Here is a 22,027-nt window from a genome sequence, read left to right as displayed (position 1 = left end):
CGGAGGAGACGGCGTCTCCATCTCTTTCTGTCGTACACTTACCCACCCGTAGGTGCTGTCTCGCCTTGGTGGTGCCCAGCAATTAAAAATACCTCCACTAGGATTCATGTTATTTGTTGGTGCGTACTTATTCACACTTGTATTGTTACGTCTCACTTCTATCCCTAGTTTTCCTTTTTTTTCTACTTTTCTGTCTACCGTCTAGTTTACATCTTTTCTACCCTACTAGATTCTTTCACCCCTCTCCACAGCGGGTACTGGATTCCGAAGCCGATCCATCCTTTTGAACGAAGCCTGACCTCCTTGAATCCAAACTAGGATCATAATGCCTGGTAAGACTGCCATGCAAAAGATTACATTGGGCTCTCTGAACGTTAGGGGCTTTAACATACCGCGGAAACGGTCACATATTTTATATGGCATGCACAAGAAAAGAGTAACTGTATTGATCTTACAAGAGACCCATTTTAAAGTTGGCCATGTCCCTAACATACCTGACTGCTACTACACGACTTGGTTCCATAGCGCCAACCCGGACTCTCGGTCCCGTGGAGTGTCTATATCACTCCATAAATCTCTCCAACACACCATACTGGACACGCTAATTGATACTGAAGGTAGATACGTGATCTTGAAAATCCAGATTTTTTCAACAACCTACACTATAGCGGGTTGGTACACCCCCAGTCGGGACCAAATTCAAGCCGCCAAGTCTTTCTTGAAGACAGTGGCAGATTTCGCCGAAGGGGTTGTTATACTTGGAGGGGACTTTAACCTGACTCTTAACCCAACAATAGACTCCATAGCGGCAAAGTCCTACCTTTCTCTTCGTCAGCTGTCCTCTTTGAAAAGGGATCTCCATGACCTACATCTTACTGACGTCTGGAGGCTCCTTAATCCCAATGGGAAGGATTATACATTCGTCTCCACGCCACATAACTCATACGGTAGAATAGATTTCTTTCTACTGAGCCATTGCGCGTTGGCTTGGGACCCAAAACCCTCCATTGGCAGTTTCCTTTGGTCGGATCATGCACCAGTCTTTCTGTATATTAATCTTCCTGAATCAGTAACACGTCAGTGGACGTGGAGATTGAATGATAATCTTCTAAAAGACCCTATTTGTGTGACTGACGTTAAGACTACCATAGCAGCATTCTTGCAAGACCACGCACACGACAACACCGCTGTGCCGATTAAATGGGAAGCCCTTAAATGCGTCCTTAGAGGGTTACTTATTAAACATGGTTCCCGTCTGAAACAGATGAAAAATAGGGAAATTATGGACCTCACTGAAAAAATACTAACCCTAGAGACGATGCACAAGTCAGGTTTAGGGACAGGGATACAGTTTGACCTGATCAAATGTAGAGATGATTTGAAATCTCTGTTAAATGAGAAATCCCGTCACCATAGAAATCGTTTTAAAAGTATACTATACGGCCAAGCTAACAAATGCGGACGCCTGTTAGCCAGATTTCTACACCCACGCTGCCAGACCACATACATACCATCTCTCCAGAAACATCGTGGACAGACAACGTCGAACCCAGCAGAAATCCTTGATATAATGCGACGTTATTACCATACATTGTACAATATTGACAGAGACAGCCCCCCCCAACCACCTCTAGACCCCCAACCACAAATAGAATCCTACATACATGATACCGCCCTCCCGACACTGGCCGCTGACTTAACGACACCACTGGAAACTGACTTTACGACACCACTGGAAACTGACTTTACGACTGAAGAGGTTGACGAAGTCATTCAGAACACCCCGGCAGGTAAGAGTCCGGGACGGGACGGATTCACCCCTCATTTTTACAAGATGTTCCGAGAGCAGCTTAAACCCATTATGACATCGGTCTTTAATTCCATTGCAGGCGACTCCCCGTTTGCCCCACAATCCTTAGAGGCTTTTATTACAGTAATACCGAAGCCAGGGAAAGACTCTACAGTGGTAACCAACTACCGACCAATATCCCTTATTAACATCGACGCAAAACTCTACACGAAAATTTTGGCTAACCGATTGGCACCCCTTTTACCTTTAGTTGTTCATTCGGGTCAGGTGAGGTTTGTGCGAGGGAGAGAGGCGAGAGACGGTATAGGCAAAACCCTCATCTTGACAGCACACGCTAAATTAAAGCATAAACCACTGGCTTTGCTGTCGATTTATGCGGAGAAGGCCTTTGACCGTGTACACTGGGGTTTCATGTTCTCGGCCTTACGACAGATAGGCCTGGGTAACCGTTTCTTACATAAGATTGCGGCCTTGTATTCTGGCCCTTCTGCGAGAGTTAGAATCAATGGTGCAGTGTCAGACTCTATAGCCATTGGGAATGGCACACGTCAGGGCTGCCCTTTATCGCCCCTTTTATACACGATAGTTATGGAACATTTGGCAGTGGCGATTAGAAAGAACCCCAGTGTGCACAGGCTATGGGTAGACCGCGTCCGTTATAAGGTCTCTCTTTATGCTGATGACCTCTTGCTGTACGTATCCCAGCCGCACATTGCTCTCCCGTCGTTGATGGCCGACTTTCAAAAATATGGTGCAGTCAGTAATTTTAAAATTAATATTCAAAAAACTGAAGCCCTTAACATTTCCTTGAGACAGGCAGAACTTATGAGGACCATGGGGAATTTCCCCTTTCATTGGAGGTCTGTAGCTATCCAATATTTGGGTGTTCAAATTCCCACCGACATGACTGACCTTTATAAACTAAACTATTTACCCCTCCTAGAGTCGACTCTGAAGCGTTTGAGAGAATACGGACAAAAGAACATCTCGTGGTTTGGTAGAATGAACTCATTTAAGATGGACATCCTTCCCAGGTTTTTATACTTGTTCCAGGCGGTCCCGATTGTACCGCCGAAGGTGTTCTTCCAGACCATTAGATCTGCATTGACCCGTTTTATTTGGAAGACCTCTATGCCTCGTCTGAAATATACCATCCTGACTGCCCCGAAGTCCAGAGGCGGAGCGGGCCTCCGACCTGGAACTTTACCATAGGGCCTCTATGCTTACACGTCTATTCGACTGGCAATTTGGCCACCGTTCCAAGCAATGGGTACAGCTGGAACAGACATCCTTTAACATTCCTCTGCAGCACCTTCCATGGATCCGGCGCTATGACTTTGCCGCAGACGACCCTGGGGGGTCCACGGGCTTCTTGGCGCTTGAAATATTACATCTCTGGAATCGTTTAAAAAATAAAAATAAATTGATCAGCGCCCTGAACCCGTTGGCTCCAATTTTTGGAAATCCAGACTTCCCTCCTGGTCGACATAGGGACCAATTTTTGGGCTGGCATATTAGTACTGACCTCCGCTTGGGACAGGTGATAGTGGGAGGGCACATCCCATCCTTGGAAACTTTACAGGAACAGTTTCCCACCAGGGCACTTTCCTGGTTGGGATATAACCAACTGAGGTCGTTTGTCCGGGGACATGTAGTTGATCACACTTCTTGCCTTTCCTTGACACGGTTGGAAGATTTACTTCAGCAACAGGACCCTCCCTCTCATTTGATCTCCCTTTTATATAAAGAATTCCATACTGGTGATACGGATATGATCCCGAGCTACATTCGGTCATGGGAAGAGGAGATGGAATGTGAGTTCTCTGCAGAGGATCTTGACAAAGCGTACCTTTTTACACACAAAATATCCCCGGCTGGGGGGCGCACAAGAGAAAAATGTCAAGATTCTGTCCAGATGGTACTTATCCCGTCAGACTGATCTATTTTCCCATCAGTGGATGCCTGTTGGCGGTGTGGAACGGAGAGGGGAACTTTGTTCCATATATGGTGGCAATGTTCTGCTATACGACCCTTCTGGAAGAGGGTGTTCTCAGCTTATTACAAAATTTCTGGGGATTACGTTCCCCCCTCCCCACAGATTACCATCCTTTCGATTCTTCCGGGACCCATATCTGCTCAGAAACGGAGTCTTCTTCGGTTCTGTATCACCGCGGCACAGATGGTGATCCCACGCCATTGGCGCATGACGGCTCCGCCGACTATGGCAGAATGGGCATCTTCCGTATGGAGGAACTGATGGCTGAAATGGAAGGGGACAACACCCGTTTGATTCATGTATGGCAGCCTTGGATCATGTTCATGGAAACTACCGGTTTATCTCAATTGGTTGAGGAGGCTTCATAGAGGTCGGTGCGGAACTCCGGTGTCCGCTTCCCCCCCCCCCCTCCTTCTGTCCCTACCCTTTTGGGTTTGGGGAAATTCTTCTATCCTCACTCTTCTTCTAGAGTACACCTAGGTTGAAACCTGTAACGATGTTACTATGACTGTTTATAATTAATGTCTCTATCATTTGATCATTACATTCTACCACTGTACCAGATGACACTTGAGGATGAAGGTCATCCTTCCAGCTTGATCTTTTGAATATAATATAATGAATGTTTGTATAATACCAATTACTTGAATCAATCCTTGTACATGGTGGTGTATATGAACCTTAGACCAATACTCATCCTGACGGGACATAATGCGCCTCTGTTTCAGAAAAAGTTAAGATCATATATGAGGCTGACTATGTGATCTTGTACAGAAGGGTGTACAGTTTGATATCTTGTATGTTATTTTCGTCTTTGTTTTCAATAAAAATAGATTCAACAATAATTCCACACCAAACATAAAAAAGAGGGTGGACAAAAGTATTGGCACTGTTCGAAAAATCATGTGATGCTTCTCTAATTTGTGTAATTAACAGCACCTGTAACTTACCTGTGGCACCTAACAGTTGTTGGCAATAACTAAATCACACTTGCAGCCAGTTGACATGGATTAAAGTTGACTCAACCTCTGTCCTGTGTCCTTGTGTGTACCACATTGAGCATGGAGAAAAGAAAGAAGACCAAAGAACTGTCTGAGGACTTGAGAAACCAAATTGTGAGGAAGCATTAGCAATCTCAAGGCTACAAGTCCATCTCCAAAGACCTGAATGTTCCTGTGTCTACCGTGCGCAGTGTCATCAAGAAGTTTAAAGCCCATGGCACTGTGGCTAACCTCCCTAGATGTGGATAGAAAAGAAAAATTGACAAGAGATTTCAATGCAAGATTGTGCGGATGTTGGATAAAGAACCTCCACTAACATCCAAACAAGTTCAAGCTGCCCTGCAGGCCGTGGGTACAACAGTGTCATCCCGTACTATCCGTCGGCGTCTGAATGAAAAGGGACTGTATGGTAGGAGACCCAGGAAGACCCCACTTCTTACCCCGAGACACAAAAAAGCCTGGCTGGAATTTGCCAAAACTTACCTGAAAAAGCCTAAACCGTTTTGGAAGAATGTTCTCTGGTCGGATGAGACAAAAGTAGAGCTTTTTGGGCAAAGGCATCAACATAGAGTTTACAGGAGAAAAAAAAGAGGCAAAGAAAAGAACACGGTCCCTACAAACATGGCGGAGGTTCCCTGATGTTTTGGGGTTGCTTTGTTGCCTCTGGCACTGGACTGCTTGACCGTGTGCATGGCATTATGAAGTCAGAAGACTACCAACAAATTTTGCAGCATAATGTAGGGCCCAGTGTGAGAAAGCTGGGTCTCCCTCAGAGGTCATGGGTCTTCCAGCAGGACAATGACCCAAAATACACTTCAAAAAGCACTAGAAAATGGTTTGAGAGAAAGCACTGGAGACTTCTAAGGTGGCCAGCAATGAGTCCAGACCTGAATCCCATAGAACACCTGTGGAGAGATCTAAAAACGGCAGTTTGGAGAAGGCACCCTTCAAATATCAGGGACCTGGAGCAGTTTGCCAAAGAAGAATGGTCTAAAATTCCAGCAGAGCATTGTAAGAAACTCATTGATTGTTACCGGAAGCGGTTGGTCGTAGTTATTTTGGCTAAAGGTTGTGCAACCAAGTATTGGGCTGAGGGTGCCAATACTTTTATCTGGCCCATTTTTGGAGTTTTGTGTGAAATGATCAATGTTTTGCTTTATTCTCTTTTGTATTTTTTCATTTAAGACAAATTAAATGAAGATAATACCAAAGAAAGGGGTGTCAATACTTTTGGCCACAACTGTATATGGGGGCTGGCTCATTCTGTAAATAGGGAGCTATGTGAGGGCTCAATGTACATAGGAGACTATGGGAGCTCATACTGTATACAGAGTTATGTGGGGGCTCATACTGTATCTAGGTAACTGTGGGATAATACTGTATGTAGGGGCTATGTGTAGACTCACACTATGTAGAAGGCTGTGTGTGGGCTCATACCTTATGTACAAGGTTATGTGCGGGCTCATACTGAATATAGACTATGGGAGCTCATACTGTATATAGGGAGCTATGGTGGGCTGATACTGTATACGAGTTGTGTGGTGCTCATACTGTATCTAGGTAGCTATGTGGGGGCTAATACTGTATTTAGGGATCTGTGTAGACTTATACTCTACATAGGTGGTTGTGTGTTGGCTCATACTGTATTATGGGGCTTTGTCCAGGCTCGTACTGAATATAGACTGAGCTCATACTGTATATAGGGAGCTATGTGGGGGCTCAATGTATCTAGGTATCCATGTGGGGACTCATACTGTATGTAGGGGGCTGATTGTGAACTTATACTGTATATAGGGGACTCATATTGTACGTAGGGGGCATACTGCCTAGGCTTGTGAGCCGTTACCTCATTGAAGTACCGCTTATGGTCTCTTTTTCTTGTCCTGATTGAAGGAAATCCCTGAATGGCCAATAGAGAGGGGAAACACGTCAGAAAAAGATGCCCTTAAGCTAAGTACACAAATGATCAGGCTATGATAGATAGCTAGACCCTATATTAGTCCCTGTCCATAGAAATGTGACTATGAAGTATACGAATGTTTTGTGGTGTTAATTGCACTGCCACTTGACTGCCATTTATGATATGAAAGGTTATTCTTTGTTTGACAAGGACATCATATACCGTATATAATCAAGTATAAGCCAAGGCACCCAATTTTACCACAAAAAAAATGGGAAAACTATTGACTGGAGTATAAGCTGGGTATGCATTGTCCCCTCATCCCCATACAGATTGTGCAGGCCAGCTAGTTTGTAAACTTTCAAAACAGAGGAGGAAAAACTATGCAAATATATTATATAAATCAAACAATGCAACTTGGTCTTATCACCATTATTCCCCTTTACCTGTAAATACTGGGTGAAAGACAGTTAACTATAAAAAGAAGTTATCTGCTTCTGTAACATGAGATGGATATTAAGCCAAGACATCAAAAGAACCAGACACTCTCTACAGGACAGCAGCCAAGACATCATAGCTCCATCACGAGGAACACAGATTTGACATTCTACAGGATACCCAGCTTAGGGGACCACTGTCCCAGCTGGAAGAATATAGATCTGCTACACTGACCATTGCGAATCCATGGATACGTTTGGGGTAGTCAGTGGATCCAAATCCTGGTCATTTCAGCCCCATGATACATTTGTGGGGGCCAGGAATGGGACTCACCGGTCGTCTGGCTCCATGGAGATGTTTGGACAAGCCATTTTGTGACTCTCCGGTCAACTGGTTTTGTACCTCAATGGACTGTCATCTTCCTATGCTTGTCATTACCACCTCTCTGTGTGCGTGCCACAAGTGGTGCAGTTGGCCCTGGAAGATCTGAAGTCACAGCTGCTCTTATCCCAACAAGTTAGCGGAAGCGTGAGACCCTTTAATGTGCATCATCTTGGGTATTTTGCTGGGACTGTTCTATGTGTTATGCATGTTTTGTGGTTCAATAAAAGACTGCCACACTGTTTGCCTTCACCCTGTGTTGTCTGAGTAGCATTACACCCACATTAAAAGGAGAGCGGGTGTTTGATGGTACTATCCCTGGTCCATGCAGTTTCAACTAGCAGACCAGAGCACACGCTGACCCCCTGTGTCTCCACAGCAAGTTTGGTAGAGCTGCAGGTAAACAAAGAATGCAGGGAATTAAGTGAAATTCAGGAGGAACGAAAGGAAGAAAATAAATAGAATGTATAGGGTTGTTGTAAATCACAATACAGCACAGATTAGCTTAAAAAAATAGAAATTGGATTTCAGGATTGGACAACCTCTTTAAGCATCAAAACGGAATGTGAAAACCAGAATAAGGCCTCACAAGTATTTATACAACAAAATTAGTAATAGGATAAAAAATCTGACCAGTTACTTTTTGTAGGTCCTTACAAATAGTGTGAATCAGGCCAAAGTTAGTTTTAGTGAGCGTACTATAGCTACATTCTCTGGCTGCTATAGTGGTTCCAAGACAAGACGCGGTATTACTAAATAGGGGAAGGGTCTACAGGTATCTTACTGCTATAGACTGACTCTCTAGGCACCTATTATGTAGTCAAAATTCTGCTATCTAGTTTCACTACATAAAAATCTATAGTAATTGATGAGATTTCACTAAAAAGAATTTAAAGGTACCAGAGGAAAAAAAATATATATCAAGACTAGTACTTCGTATGCCAGTCAAGAACCAAAAGCTTGGTGGGTTGAAATGCTGCAAATTTCCTAAAAGGTACACAGCTTTTATTAAATTTGGTATAAATGTTAGTTGTCTATGAGCAAGAAAAATGATGTCTATAGTGGGTAAAATGTCACAGGATGGTGCAAATCCAGTCTTCTTCACAGACCATATACTGTATCTTACAATATAATGGAGTGATAAACATCAGCCATTGTAAAGAAAAATCAATTTTATTAGAATAGCTTAGTTACTCACCGATAACGGTGTTTCTCGGAACCCATGACAGCACCACGGAGAAAGGGGGTCCGCCCATCAAGGACAGGAACCTACAGACAAAAGAGCGGCACCTCTCCTCCGCCCCCAGTTGGTTACAGAGCATCAGAGGGTCTCCCGGTTAATTAACAACAAAAGTATATACATAACATTATAATTTGTATACTTATAGAGAAGCCTCGTGTCTAAGAACACACTCTACACACATTAAATCGTGCTCACCGCACACGTGAAAAAAAGGGGGGGAATTAAGCGGGTGCTGTCATGGGTTCCGAGAAACACCGTTATCAGTGAGTAACTAAGCTATTCTCCCTCACCCATGACAGCACCACGGAGAGAATTTCAGAGATTGGTAGCTTAGGGAGGGACCACCGCCTGAAGGACCCTTCTCCCGAAGGTCAGGTCAGACGCAGAGGCTAGATCTAGGCGATAGTGTTTGAAAAAGGTAGAAGGTGTTGACCAGGTGGCCGCCTTACAGATCTGCTCTATTGATACCTCTGATCTTTCTGCCCATGAGGTCGCCATTGCTCTCATAGAGTGGGCTTTTAGACCCTCCGGGATGGTATTCCCGCTGCATGAGTATGCCAGGGCAATCACATCCCTTATCCATCTCGCCAGGGTACTTTTGGACGCCCCGAGCCCCTTTCGAGGTCCCTGGAAACACAAAGAGAGATCCTTCCTTCCTACATCCCTTGGTGGCCTCTAGGTAGTGCACTAAGCACCTCTTCATTTCTAATGTGTGAAATTTCTCCTCTCCTCTATTCGTAGGGTTTGGGCAGAAGGAAGGAAGGACTACCTCCTGTGATCTATGGAAGTGTGTTGCTACCTTGGGCAAATATGCAGGGTCAGGTTTCAATATAATTCTATCCTCCATAATTTTAATGAATGGGGGTATTGCCGATAAGGCTTGAATGTCACTCACTCTGCGAGCAGATGTTAGGGCCACTAGCAGTATCGTTTTTAATGATAGGGTCTTTAGTGGAGCTGACTGGATAGGCTCGAATGGGGGTTCTGTTAGGGCTGACAACACTAAGTTCAGATCCCATGATGGTACTTTCTGGGTAGCTATTGGTCTAGACCTGGCTGCGGCCCTCATAAACCGTGATACCCAAGGGTCGCTCGCCACCTCCTGATTATAGAGGGCGCCTAGGGCCGCTACCTGTACCCTCAGTGTGTTAGTCGCTAGTCCCTGTTCTAACCCCCTTTGGAGGAATTACAGGATTTTATCCATTTTTATTCCATCCTGAACCTTTGCCCCCGAACTGGATAGGAATTTTCTCCAGGTTCTACCATAGGCTTTGGTTGTAATTGGTTTTCTACTTTTTTTGCAACGTGGAAATTAGATTTTCTGAAAATCCTTTCCCCCTCAGCAGTGACCTTTCAAATTCCATGCTGTTAAATGGAGGTTCACTGCTTGGGGGTGTAGCACAGGACCCTGCGATAGGAGGTCGGGGAGATCTGGTAGAACCCAGGGGTCGGTTACTGACATTATTCTGAGCCATGAAAACCATGTTCTTTTTGGCCAGAAAGGGGCTATAAGTATTACCCGAGCCCCCTCTTCCCTGACTTTCCTTATCACCGCCGGGAGGAGAATGGTCGGTGGGAAGGCATACAGTAGTCCCCGTGTCCATGGGAGCATAAATGCGTCCAGGGTCCGAGGATTCCCTTTGGGATTTAGAGAACAGAATGCTTCCACTTTTTTGTTTTTGTGGTCTGCAAATAAGTCTATGTCTGGGGTTCCCCACATTTCCACAATCTTCTGAAAAACGGACTGATTTAGAGCCCACTCCCCTTGATGTAGTTGGGTACGGCTCAGAAAGTCTGCTGTCTCGTTCTCTACTCCCCGTATGTGCAGTGCCGATAGGGACAGTAAGTTTTCCTCGGCTAACCTGAATATCTCGGAGGATGCCTCCATTAGCGTTCTGGACCTGGTTCCCCCCTGGTGGTTTATATAGGCCACTGTTACTCGGTTGTCCGAGAATATCCGGACATGATGGCTCTTTAATGCTGGCAAAAAGTGACTCAAGGCATAATTTACTGCTAGCAGTTCTTTTTGATTAGAGGAGGCTTTTAGTTCTTGACCTCTCCATCCCCCTTGAGCCACACGGATGCCCATGTGTGCTCCCCATCCCACCGGACTGGCGTCGGTGGTAATTACATGTGTGATCTTGGCCTCCCAGGGAATCCCTTTGGACAAGTTGTTTTTGTCCTCCCACCAGGCTAGGGAATGAATAGTTTTTGAATCTAGCGTAATATGATGTTCCAAGTGGTCTCCTAAAGCCCGCTGGTTGGTCAGGACATCCCACTGCAGATCCCTCATGTGTATTTGTGCCCACTGGACCGCCGGCAAGCATGCAGAGAGGGAGAGGGACCCTAACAGGGACATTGCTCGTCTTAGTGTCATAGAAGGGTTTTGCCTCGCTTTTTGTACCATATGAATGATTCTGTCCCTTTTGTGATCTGGCAAGTAACACACTTGGATGTTTGAATCCAGTGTCAGGCCTAGGAACTCCTGGACTCTCCTTGGTTCCAGCCTTGACTTTTTCAGGTTCAGAAGCCACCCGAGGTTTTTTAGAGTGCTTATCACTCTGTCCCTCTGTTCTGTGCATTTCTGGCCTGAGTTGCTCGCTATTAAAAAGTCGTCCAAATATGGCACTATCAGAACATCGTGTTCTCTTATGTGAGCCATCATCTCTGCCACCAATTTCGTAAAAACCCGTGGAGCCACTGAGATCCCAAATGGCAGGGCCATGTATTGGAATTCTCTTATTTCTCCTGCTATCGAGACTGCTAGCCTGAGGTATTGCCTGGATTCTTTGTGAATTGGGACATGGTAGTAGGCATCGCTGAGGTCTAAGACCACCATAAAGCATTGCGGAAAGAGAATTTTGATGGTCGATTTGATCGATTCCATCTTGAATTTTTCGTTCTTGACATAGCAATTCAGTCTTTTTAAATTTATGATGGTGCAGAAGGTGCCGTCTGGTTTGGTTACTAGGAAGAGAGGCGAGTAGAACCCCCTGCCTCTCTCCTGTGGGGGAACCTCCTGTAGGACTTTTTTGTCCAACATACTCAGGACCTCCTTTTCGAGGGTGTTTTGTTCGTTTTTTGACGACCTTATCGGGGTAATTATATATTTTTGCGGCGGGAGAGAATAAAAGCTTATCCTTAATCCTGATCTTATAAGATTTATCAGCCAGGGATTGTTGGATATTTTCTCCCAGGCTGGGAGGAAAAAACTTAAGTCTCCCCCCCACCCTGGGCCCACAGTCACTTGGCGGGTTTTTTATCCCGGGACGAGTTACCGAAGATGAACCCCCTGTCCCTTCTTCTGTCTTCCCATTTTTGGTCTCTCGGGGGTCTCCTCTGAAAGAACTTTTTGTTCCGAAAGGACAGTTTAAAGCCCGTGGCGCTCACTGGTCCTAGGTTTGGGAAGCCTTTCTTTTTGTCGCCTGCCTTTTCGAGGATGTCATCCAAAGTTTCCCCGAAGAGGAATTTCCCTTCACAGGGAATGGCGCATAACTTCATTTTTGTCTGGAGATCCCCAGGCCAACATTTTAACCATAAAGCTCTTCTAGCTGCATTCGACAAGGCTGCCATTTTGGATGACAATCTTATCGAATCAGCCGAAGAGTCGGCCAGGAAGGCTGCCGCCCCTCTTATCATTGGCATGGATTCCAGGATTTTATCTATGGGAACCCCTTCCCTTATCTGTCTCTCCAATTGGTCTATCCATACCATAAGAGCTCTGGAGGTACAGGTTGCCGCTACCGCCGGCCTGATGTTTCCCCCTGCTGATTCCCAGGTGCCCTTAAGTAGGGTATCCGCTTTTTTATCTAACGGATCTTTCAGGGTACCCATATCTTCAAAGGGGAGTGCAAACCTTCTTGAAGCTTTGGCTACCGCCACGTCTAGTTTGGGGGCCTTATCCCACGATGTGGATGCCTCCTCATCAAATGGGTACTTTCTTTTGATGGAAGGAACCGTAGAGTTTTTCCTATCCGGTTTTTCCCATTCTTTATCTATGAGGCCTTGGACGTTCTTATTTAACGGAAATACCCTCCGTTTCTTTTGACCCAGTCCTCCGAACATAATGTCCTGGACTGATCTATCAGTCCGGGGGTCCTTCACCCCCATAGTGGATCTTACCGCCTTTACTAAGGCATCCACTTCGTCCAGGGGGAAACAATGACGACCTTCCGTCTCCTCTTCGGAGGATGACGAGTCGGTATTTACAGTATGGGAGGTGACTTCCCCTGACGATAAGCTCTCTGATTGGGACTCTATTACCACGTCCCCCTTCCTTCCTTTCCTTTCCCGTTTCTTGGATGAAAGGGCACTCTGAATTTCTGCGCGGATTACCGCCCTTAGGTCTGCGGCATGATCCGGGGTTTCACCGCCGAGGACCTCCTGTATACAGGAGTCACACAATTTTTTCTCCCAGGGCGTTGGTAATGGTTTCCTACAGGTGGGGCATTCCCTGTTCTTGGTTTTTTCTCTCTTCTTTCCCTGATAAGGGAAAGAAGTCTATTACAATGGGGAACATTCACGAAGATCCACTTACCCCCCATGCGCGGTTGCAGGTACCGGTTCTGGAAGTGGATCCAAATCCCTCACTGGGCGATCCACGGCAGGTGACTTGCTCCTTGCAGTTGACTTGCTCCTTGCAGTTGAATGCTGCGTGGAGTGACTACTGGACCGGCTCCCCCGTCCGTCTTTATCCTTTTGGCGGTGCTGGTGATGCTGCCTATGTTGCTGCTGCTGCTTAGGCTGCTGTAGCTCCTCATGCTGGTCGCTATCCATCACGCCTGAACGCTTCCAGCCCCGAGGCTGCTTCAGCGTTTCAAATTTGAATAAGCCGCCCTGGCGTCACCTGATTTCCCGGCCTGCACCGCTGCCTCCCCCGGGGAGTGCGCACTGCGCATGTGCCGACCGCGGGGACCCGGAAGTTCCTCCTTCTACTTCCGGGGCAGCGCCATCTTGGTACACCTCTGTACCCGGCGCTGCCCCTGTACCGGCGTCCTCCGGCCCCTACTCCTCCCGGAGCGGCGGCCCGGTCCTCCCCGCCCGCTCACCCTGGACAGCCCCTCAGCTGCAGCGGTGGCGGCTTCGGCAACCGACCCCGCCGCGACAGGGGCCTCCCCACTGTCTGACCGCGGACGGGACACTCCCGGATCTTCACCTTTCCGGTAAGTGCTGCGCTCCTGCTGCCGTGGTTCACCCGTCAAGGACAGGAACCCAACTGGGGGCGGAGGAGAGGTGCCGCTCTTTTGTCTGTAGGTTCCTGTCCTTGATGGGCGGACCCTCTCTCTCCGTGGTGCTGTCATGGGTGAGGGAGAAATATCAAAAGATATGTATATGACAATCAACAGACAATATATACAGTTACAAAATAAAATTAGTAGGTCAGTAGTGAGGACACAAGAAAAGACATCACCAAGGACAAAGACGTGCATATACCTATTGACTAAGGGTAGCTGAAACTATCAATATACGGTCATTATAAAGATGTAAAATAAATCTCTAATCTCAGAAACAGTAATGGATAGTAATGTACTATGGCCACAAGATGCCACTAAAGTAGAACAGTGTTCACATAATATTCCTATCACCATTCTGAATCGGGGTAAAAAGTTCACGTGTGCTAACCATTACAATGGAAAATGCCACACATGTACCGAAAGGATAGCAGTCAGACCTCTGTCTACCAGGGATTAGTCACGTAGTGGTTTCCAACTAGGACATCCTTCAAGTTTTTATCTCTCCTAGGCATTAATAGAAGACAGATACAGTGCCTTGCTAAAGTATTCAGCCCCCTGGAACTTTTCAACCTTTTCCCACATGTCATGCTTCATACAAAGATACCAAATGTAAATTTTTGGTGAAGAATCAACAAGTGGTACACAATTGTGAAAGTGAACGAAATTTATTGGTTATTTTAATTTTTTGTGGAAATGCAAAAACTGAAAAGTGGGGCGTACAATATTATTCGGCCCCTTTACTTTCAGTGCAGCACACTCACTCCAGAAGTTCATTGTGGATCTCTGAATGATCCAATGTTGTCCTAAATGACTAATGATGATAAATATAAACCACCTGTGTGTAATCAAGTCTCCGTATAAATGCACCTGCTCTGTGATAGTCTCAGGGTTCTGTTTGAAGCACAGCGCATCATGAAGACCAAGGAACACAACACGCAGGTCCATGATACTGTTGTGGAGAAGTTTAAAGCCGGATTTGGATACAAAATGATTTCCAAAACTTTAAACATCCCAAGGAGCACTGTGCAAGTGATCATATTGAAATGGAAGGAGCATCATACCACTGCAAATCTACCAAGAACCGGCCGTCCCTCTAAACTTTCATCTCAAACAAGGAGAAGACTGATCAAAGATGCAGCCAATAGGCCCATGATCACGCTGGATAAACTGCAGAGGTCTACAGCTGAGGTGGGACAGTCTGTCTATAGCACAACAATCAGTGAAACACTGCACAAATTTGGCCTTTATGGAAGAGTGGCAAGAAGAAAGCCATTTCTCAAAGATATCCATAAAAAGTGTCATTTAAAGTTTGCAACAAGCCATCTGGGAGACACACCAAACATGGAAGAAGGTGCTCTGGTCAGATGAAACCAAAATCAAACTGTTTGGCGTAAAGGCAACAGCTCATCACCCTGAACACACAATCCTCACTGTCAAGCATGGTGGAGGCAGCATCATGGTTTGGGCATGCTTTTCTTCAGCAGGGACAGGGAAGATAGTTAACATTGATGGGAAGATGGATGGAGCCAAATACAGGACCATTCTTGAAGAAAACCTGTTGGAGTCTGCAAAAGACCTGAGACTGGGACAGCAATTTGTCTTCCAACAAGACAATGATCCCAAACATAAAGCAAAATCTACAATGGAATGGTTCACAAATAAACATATCCAGGTGTTAGAATGGTCAAGTCAAAGTCCAGACCTGAATCCGATCTCCATCAAACCTCACTGAGCTCGAGCTGTTTGCCAAGGAAGAATGGGCAAGAATTTCAGTCTCTCGATGTACAAAACTGATAAAGACATACTCCAAGCGACTTGCAGTTGTAATCGCAGCAAAAGGTGGCGCAACAAAGTATTAAGTTAAAGGGGCCGAATAATATTGCACACCCCACTTTTCAGTTTTTGAATTTCCACAAAAATTTAAAATAACCAATAAATTTCATTCAACTTCAAAATTGTGTTCCACTTGTTGTTGACTCTTAATCAAAAATTTACATTTGGTATCTTTATGTTTGAAGCATAATATCTGGGAAAAGGTTGGAAAGTTCCAGGGGGCCGAATACTTTCGCAAGGCACTGTAATATTTTACTCAAGATGGGTTGTGCTTTGAGGACTGTCTAATGCTTTTGCAGAATTTGGCGTATAGAAGCCCACTGGTCATTAAAAGCGGAAATGAATCTTCTTCAATTTAGCCTGTAGATTAGAAAGTAGTTGTGAGGTATAATTGTAGTGCGATTGTAACCTTTTTTAATGTTCCTATTGCTGTATCCACATTCATGGAACCAATTCCTGAGGTCCTAAGCCCGACCCTCAAAGATCATATGAATATAGGATATGGTGACCTGGCCAGTCATGAACTACGAAAAAGGAGTTAATACAGCTTTGAAATCAGCCACATAACCCGCTCACTGTCTTCTACAGTGAACTCTTGAAATCAGGCATTTTCTTAACAACCCTTTGGAACCACCAGGATGTCTTACTGTCTCTGGCATAGGAGGGCTTTGAGACCACGTTGGCAAATTTATCAAACACTATTTGTAACCTTTGCTTGAAGTATTGCCCTCCTACGTCAGGGATACTACAGGCGTGCTAAGTTGAATTGATGGTCTGTGCTTGGATCCGGATATGCTGTTGGCTACTGCAGACAGTCTTTGTATTCCTGCATTAAAACACAGTGAAAGAGTGGAAGCTGTTGAGTTCTTTATTAGCATGAGTAATTTAGACTGTTCAATGTTCTTTTTATTTTGTTACTTTACAGTTTCTTATATGTTAACTCAATTTTTTTCCTTTAATGATAGATATTTTTTTCTTCAGAAGCATGGCACTGTAATAGGCGCGATATACACATCTTTGTGCGCAAAGGGAGGGTTGTCGCTGGCAGCGCAGTTCTGGTACAGATACACTCATGTGTCCATTTGGCTGGGTTCTGAGCCTGAACTTCAAGATTTCACCTGTGAACTGAATCAGAATTGTCGCAATACCAAAGTTACGTACAAACATGATAGACAAAACTGATTTTTTAGATATAAAAATAGAAGCACAGTCAGATGGCTTCAACCAAACTCCCTTTTTCCAGAAAGAAACATTAGTAAATCCTTTGTTACCTGTGACATCTGCACATGCATCCTCTACAATATGGGCTGTCCTTACTACAATTACTAAGGATGAAAATTATATGTTCAACAGATGAGATCTTGGCATGTCAGTCTCAGGAATAGTTTCCATGTACATGGATACAGCAAAAGAAACATTAGAAAAGGTTACAATCATGCTAGAATTACACCTCGCAGCCAACTACTTTATAATCCACAGGCTAAAATGAAGACAGGCCCACTATATGGAAATATCGTCTGGTGTTTAACAGCTAGATGGGGAGGAAGAGGTAATTTCTCAGTCATGGATCAATCAGCGAATCATTACTACATTGTAATGATAAAACGACACAATTAAAATGGAGAAAATTAAAAAAAAAAAAAAAAAAAAAAAAAAAAAAATTTAAAACGTAAGCTTCTTATTTAAGCCAGAGGGGGCCATTGTATCCAGAGAGACCATCCAGAGATACTGAAACTGTACCAAAACGCATTTATAGTCTCCTCCCCTGATGCCAGGGTGTACCCTTATCAATACCTCATATTTTTAGGTCATCAAGATTGCAGTTGTGGCACAGTTTGAAATGTCAAGGAATGGTTTTGAGGATTGTAATGTCGTCAATGTCCCATGCCACCCTGATATCCCCAACATGCTCCTGGCACAGACCTGAAATTCATGTGATGCAAGTCCAACATAAATCAATTTGCAGGTATATGTGGCACAATATCCCACATAAGAGGGATAGTCGCAGTTTCGGTTATTGATTGATGTGAATGTAGTTGCACGTACAATGTTGTTACACGCCACACATGAACCACAAGGATAGCAGACCCACCGCTATCTACCAGCATTAAATGGATTCAGGGGATTAGTCACATAGTGGCTTCTAACTAGGATATTCTTAGAGTTTTTACTTCTCCTAGCGATTAATAGAGAACAGTCCGGTAATATTTTACTCAAGTTGGTTTCTGTTTTGAAGACTCACCAATTATTTGGTAGAATTTTGCATATAGATTATACACTTATTTTTAAATGTTTTGCTACTTATCTTTTTATTATTCAGTAGTTTTGTATTCATATTCTGTTTTACCCTTCATTCCTTATTGTCACCAATTGTACTGAGCTTCCATTTTACATACACAATTTATTTGTTCCCAGACCATTTACAATGTCCACTTTCACACATTCCATGTTCTTTTCTCGTTTTTTTTCTTTACCCTTCTACTTACCAATGTTGACCACACTTAACTGTTAAAATATGTCCACCGCTGCTACGCATGCGTCGGAGCTCTGATTCGCCCGCGTCTCTTAAGGCATCCATACGCTGGAAGTGATGTGACCGTGGCCAGAGACTCGCCAATTTACCATGGCTAGGAGTCCACACACATGTTTGTTGGAAGGTGTATAAAAGGTCTTACGCTGCAGACAGGCCCACACAGGTTTCTTGCGATAAAATGTAAACTTATTTTTTTGTACATATGAGGTAGTTAAAAAGTAACTGAACCTTTATATTAATTTATTGATCAGTCTTTGTAAAGTAATGAATTTTTACAATATACCCCATTACCTTATTTTATTTTCCTTTTCTCCCAAACTCCATGCTGAAAGGGCTGTTTCAACTGCCTTGTTCTTGCCTTTAGAGTAGCTGTTTTGAACTGCAGGTTTAGCAAATGTTCAAACTCCTCGCCTGCTCTCATCCTCCCCCCATGCTCACACACTGTTCACAAATTCTCCAACTCAGTGTGAAAAAGGGGATCAAAGAAGCTCACACAGGGGTATTTGCTACTCCTGAAGTTTGAAACCGCTACTCTAAGTGCTTGAAAGTTCTTTTAGCATAGAGTTTGGGAGAAAAAGTTAAGAATTTTTGTAATGTATGCCATTACCTTAACTGTACAAAGAGTGATCAAAAACTGAATTTAAAAAAGTTTTGTTTCGCTACCTGCTTAATATATACCTATAAGGCAGTTAAAGACCATGTCTGGTTGGGGCAGGTCTTCTGATGCTAGTACAGTCTGTGTCTCACATTAGCATGAAACTGGCCTAAAAATACTGAATGTGGTAAAAAAAACTAAAAACAGCAGATTGCATTTGCAAATTTACTTTAATGTACTTACAGAAGAGGAGTGACTAAGACCAACGTCATCTCCCATATTTCTATACAGGTTAATACTGTCTAAACTATACGTAAACAATGTGTAAACCCTATAGACATTTTTTTTGCACGTAAGCAAGTCTACCTTTCTTTAATGTAGGTTTGATTCGGTAATGGAATAGGGTCTCTTTCCAGCATGAATCATTTGATGTTTTATAAGTTGCGAGTTACGGGTAAAACACTTCCCACACTCACAACATAAAAATGGCTTCTCTCCTGTGTGTGTCCTCTGATGTCTAACCAGTACAGAGCTATTGGTGAAAAATTTGCCACATTCCGAACAGGAATATGGTTTCTCCCCAGTGTGAATTCTCTGGTGAGAAATAAGATTGGGGCTACTTCTAAAACATTTGCCACACACAGAGCAAGAATACGGTTTTTCCCCTGTGTGAACACGTTGATGCAGTGTAAGGTTTGTGCTGCTTGTGAAACATTTTCCACAATCGGCACAAACAAATGGTTTTTCTCCTGTATGAGTCCTACGATGCTTGATGAGTGACGCCTTCTGGTTAAAGGACCTCCCACAGTCAGAACACCCGAAAGGCTTCTCCCCTGTGTGAATTCTCTGGTGAGTGATGAGATGGGCACTGACAGAGAAACCTTTTCCACACTCCGAACAAGAGAATGGTTTCTCCCCTGTGTGAATCCTTTGGTGCCTTATATACATAGAATTCTTGGCAAAGGTTTTTCCACAGTCAGAACATATTATTGGCTGTTCCTCTGTATGAGCCCTTTGATGTTTCAGCAAATCAGCATTTCTTGAAAAACATTTTTGACAGTCCGAGCATTTGTATCTTTTCTCTCGGGTGTTTTTTGATTGTCCAGATATTGCGTATGACTTGTTATAGCATGTTCCATTGTTTTCGTTCACTGTATCTATGGCATTCCCATCTGCTCTTGCTGAATTGCTATCTTCTCCACTACACTCATCAGTATAAGGTACCAAATAATCTATCTGTGTATAGGTCTCATTGTCTGTGGAGTTAACTTCATGACATGCAACAGATTCCTGCTTAATATGAGCAGATGGATACTGGTATGCGTGAGCTATAGTAGACATTTCTGTACCTGTGGCATTTTCTTCCTGAAATAAACCTGACTCCATCTTAATACGAGAGTCGTAATACTGTAGGGTATGACCGGCAGCTGTACACATTTTAGAGTCTTTGAGATTCCTAACTTTACGTAAATTGGATTCTTTTTTAACACGGTTGGGTAAATTCTGTGCCTGACTGGTGGGAGGAACAAGTTCTTCTTTAATATGAAAGGCCCCATGGTTGTGCATGAGCTTTGTAGGTGCACAGGAATCAATGTCCACGAGAGTTTCTCTTTCAGAAGATGTTTTACCAACCTCATTGAGGCCATTTGTATCTTGTGTCAATGGACACATTAGTGCATTATTCTCTACATCAATGCCTTTACATGTCCCAGATTCTCTCTTAACCTCATCGGGAACATGGTTGGTTTGGAAATCTTCTGGGGATCCTGTGAAAAAAACAAAACTAAAATAAATATTGTCCATAATGTCAATCTTTATATAATGTAAATATCAGGGTAGTTCATGATTCAGACATACAAGTGGAAAATCTGTGGCCTAGAAACTGATGGACGAGGGAGCGCTGCCTGAAAGGCATGGAGTATAGCTGCACAGTGCTGAGCTCCCACACATCCATTCTTCATTATCCTGTGGATTCAGCTTGAGGATCAACTCTAAAGAGCTGACCTGTCTCCCTCTATCCTGTTCATCTGGACACCGAGAACACCTGAATAAGCAGCCAATCATAACGAGTGCAAAGGTGGTAAAAGAACAGACCCGTGAAGGAGGCCTTTCCATTACGGTAACACCCCACACCAGAGAAGGAAAATTAAATTTTACTGTAAAAATAGTGGTTTGCCCACTTTTTATCTAACCAGCCATCCAGACCTGATGATGACTATAAAACTGTCAACGCCCCACTCTCTGAAAACCTGACAGCAGAGGATGATATCCAGGCCACAACCAGAAGAATCAGAATCACTGACCATTGCTTACAAGCCAATTGCTACAAGACGCACATGCATTAAAGGGAACCTGTCACCAGGAATAACGTGGTTAGCCTTCAGGTTGATAGCGTTATATGATGCTGCCCGGTGATTGCACGCAGCAGGGAGAAAGTTATCTTTATTCTCCCTACCAGCATTCTGTATTCATTCATAGCGGCGGGGACGGCGCCGGTTCTGTCACCACTCTAACTATATAGAGAGACCGCTGTATCCACTCCATGCCCCCAGCCCTGACTGACAGCCGGCCTCAATGTAGAGCTAGTGTATACACAGAGTGGTGACTGAAGCAGCGCCGGCGCAGCCGCTGATGACTGAATACTGCCAGGGAGTGGGGGAATAATGATCATTATCTCCCCAATGCATTCGGCTGCATGCAGGCACAGGACAGCATCACAATGCGGTTAACCTGCAGATTGTCAGCGTTATTCCTGGTGACAGGTTCCCTTTAACTATTTCAATCCCAAATGCTACTGGTGTCACAAGAACCTACTCAAATGTTGTCTGCAGTTACCACTAATAACAAAACGCTTGATACCTTAGAAGTCTGAAAGAAGACACGAGTCCCATCAGACAAGAGATCAGCCTTTATCCTATTTATAGAAAATAGGCCTCACCGCAGTAATCTACCCTTGGTGGGAGTACGAGACAAAGCAGAGAGCCAAGATTGTGTGGCTTTTTTTTTTTTTTTTAATCCTGGCTTATTTCTACGTTTGGCAAATAAACTTTGACACCGTTCTTT

At 44.2% G+C, this 22,027-nt stretch overlaps 1 protein-coding gene across 1 annotated transcript in view; it reads right to left on the bottom strand.

Moving 5' to 3' along the window:
* Nucleotides 1-22,027, bottom strand: part of LOC141100141 (uncharacterized) — a 110,284-nt gene that overhangs the window by 50,682 nt on the left and 37,575 nt on the right. Inside the window, exon 5 of the mRNA XM_073588405.1 lies at nucleotides 19,363-20,730. Coding sequence (XP_073444506.1) covers nucleotides 19,363-20,730 — 1,368 coding nt within the window. The remainder of the gene's footprint in view (nucleotides 1-19,362; nucleotides 20,731-22,027) is intronic.

This window comes from Dendrobates tinctorius, unplaced genomic scaffold, assembly GCF_039654945.1.
Source record: "Dendrobates tinctorius isolate UK_male_01 unplaced genomic scaffold, ASM3965494v1 ptg000103l, whole genome shotgun sequence".
Taxonomy (NCBI): Eukaryota; Metazoa; Chordata; class Amphibia; order Anura; family Dendrobatidae; genus Dendrobates; species Dendrobates tinctorius.
The sequence above is the reverse complement of the archived record's forward strand: the minus strand, read 5'-3'. Positions and strand labels throughout refer to the sequence as shown.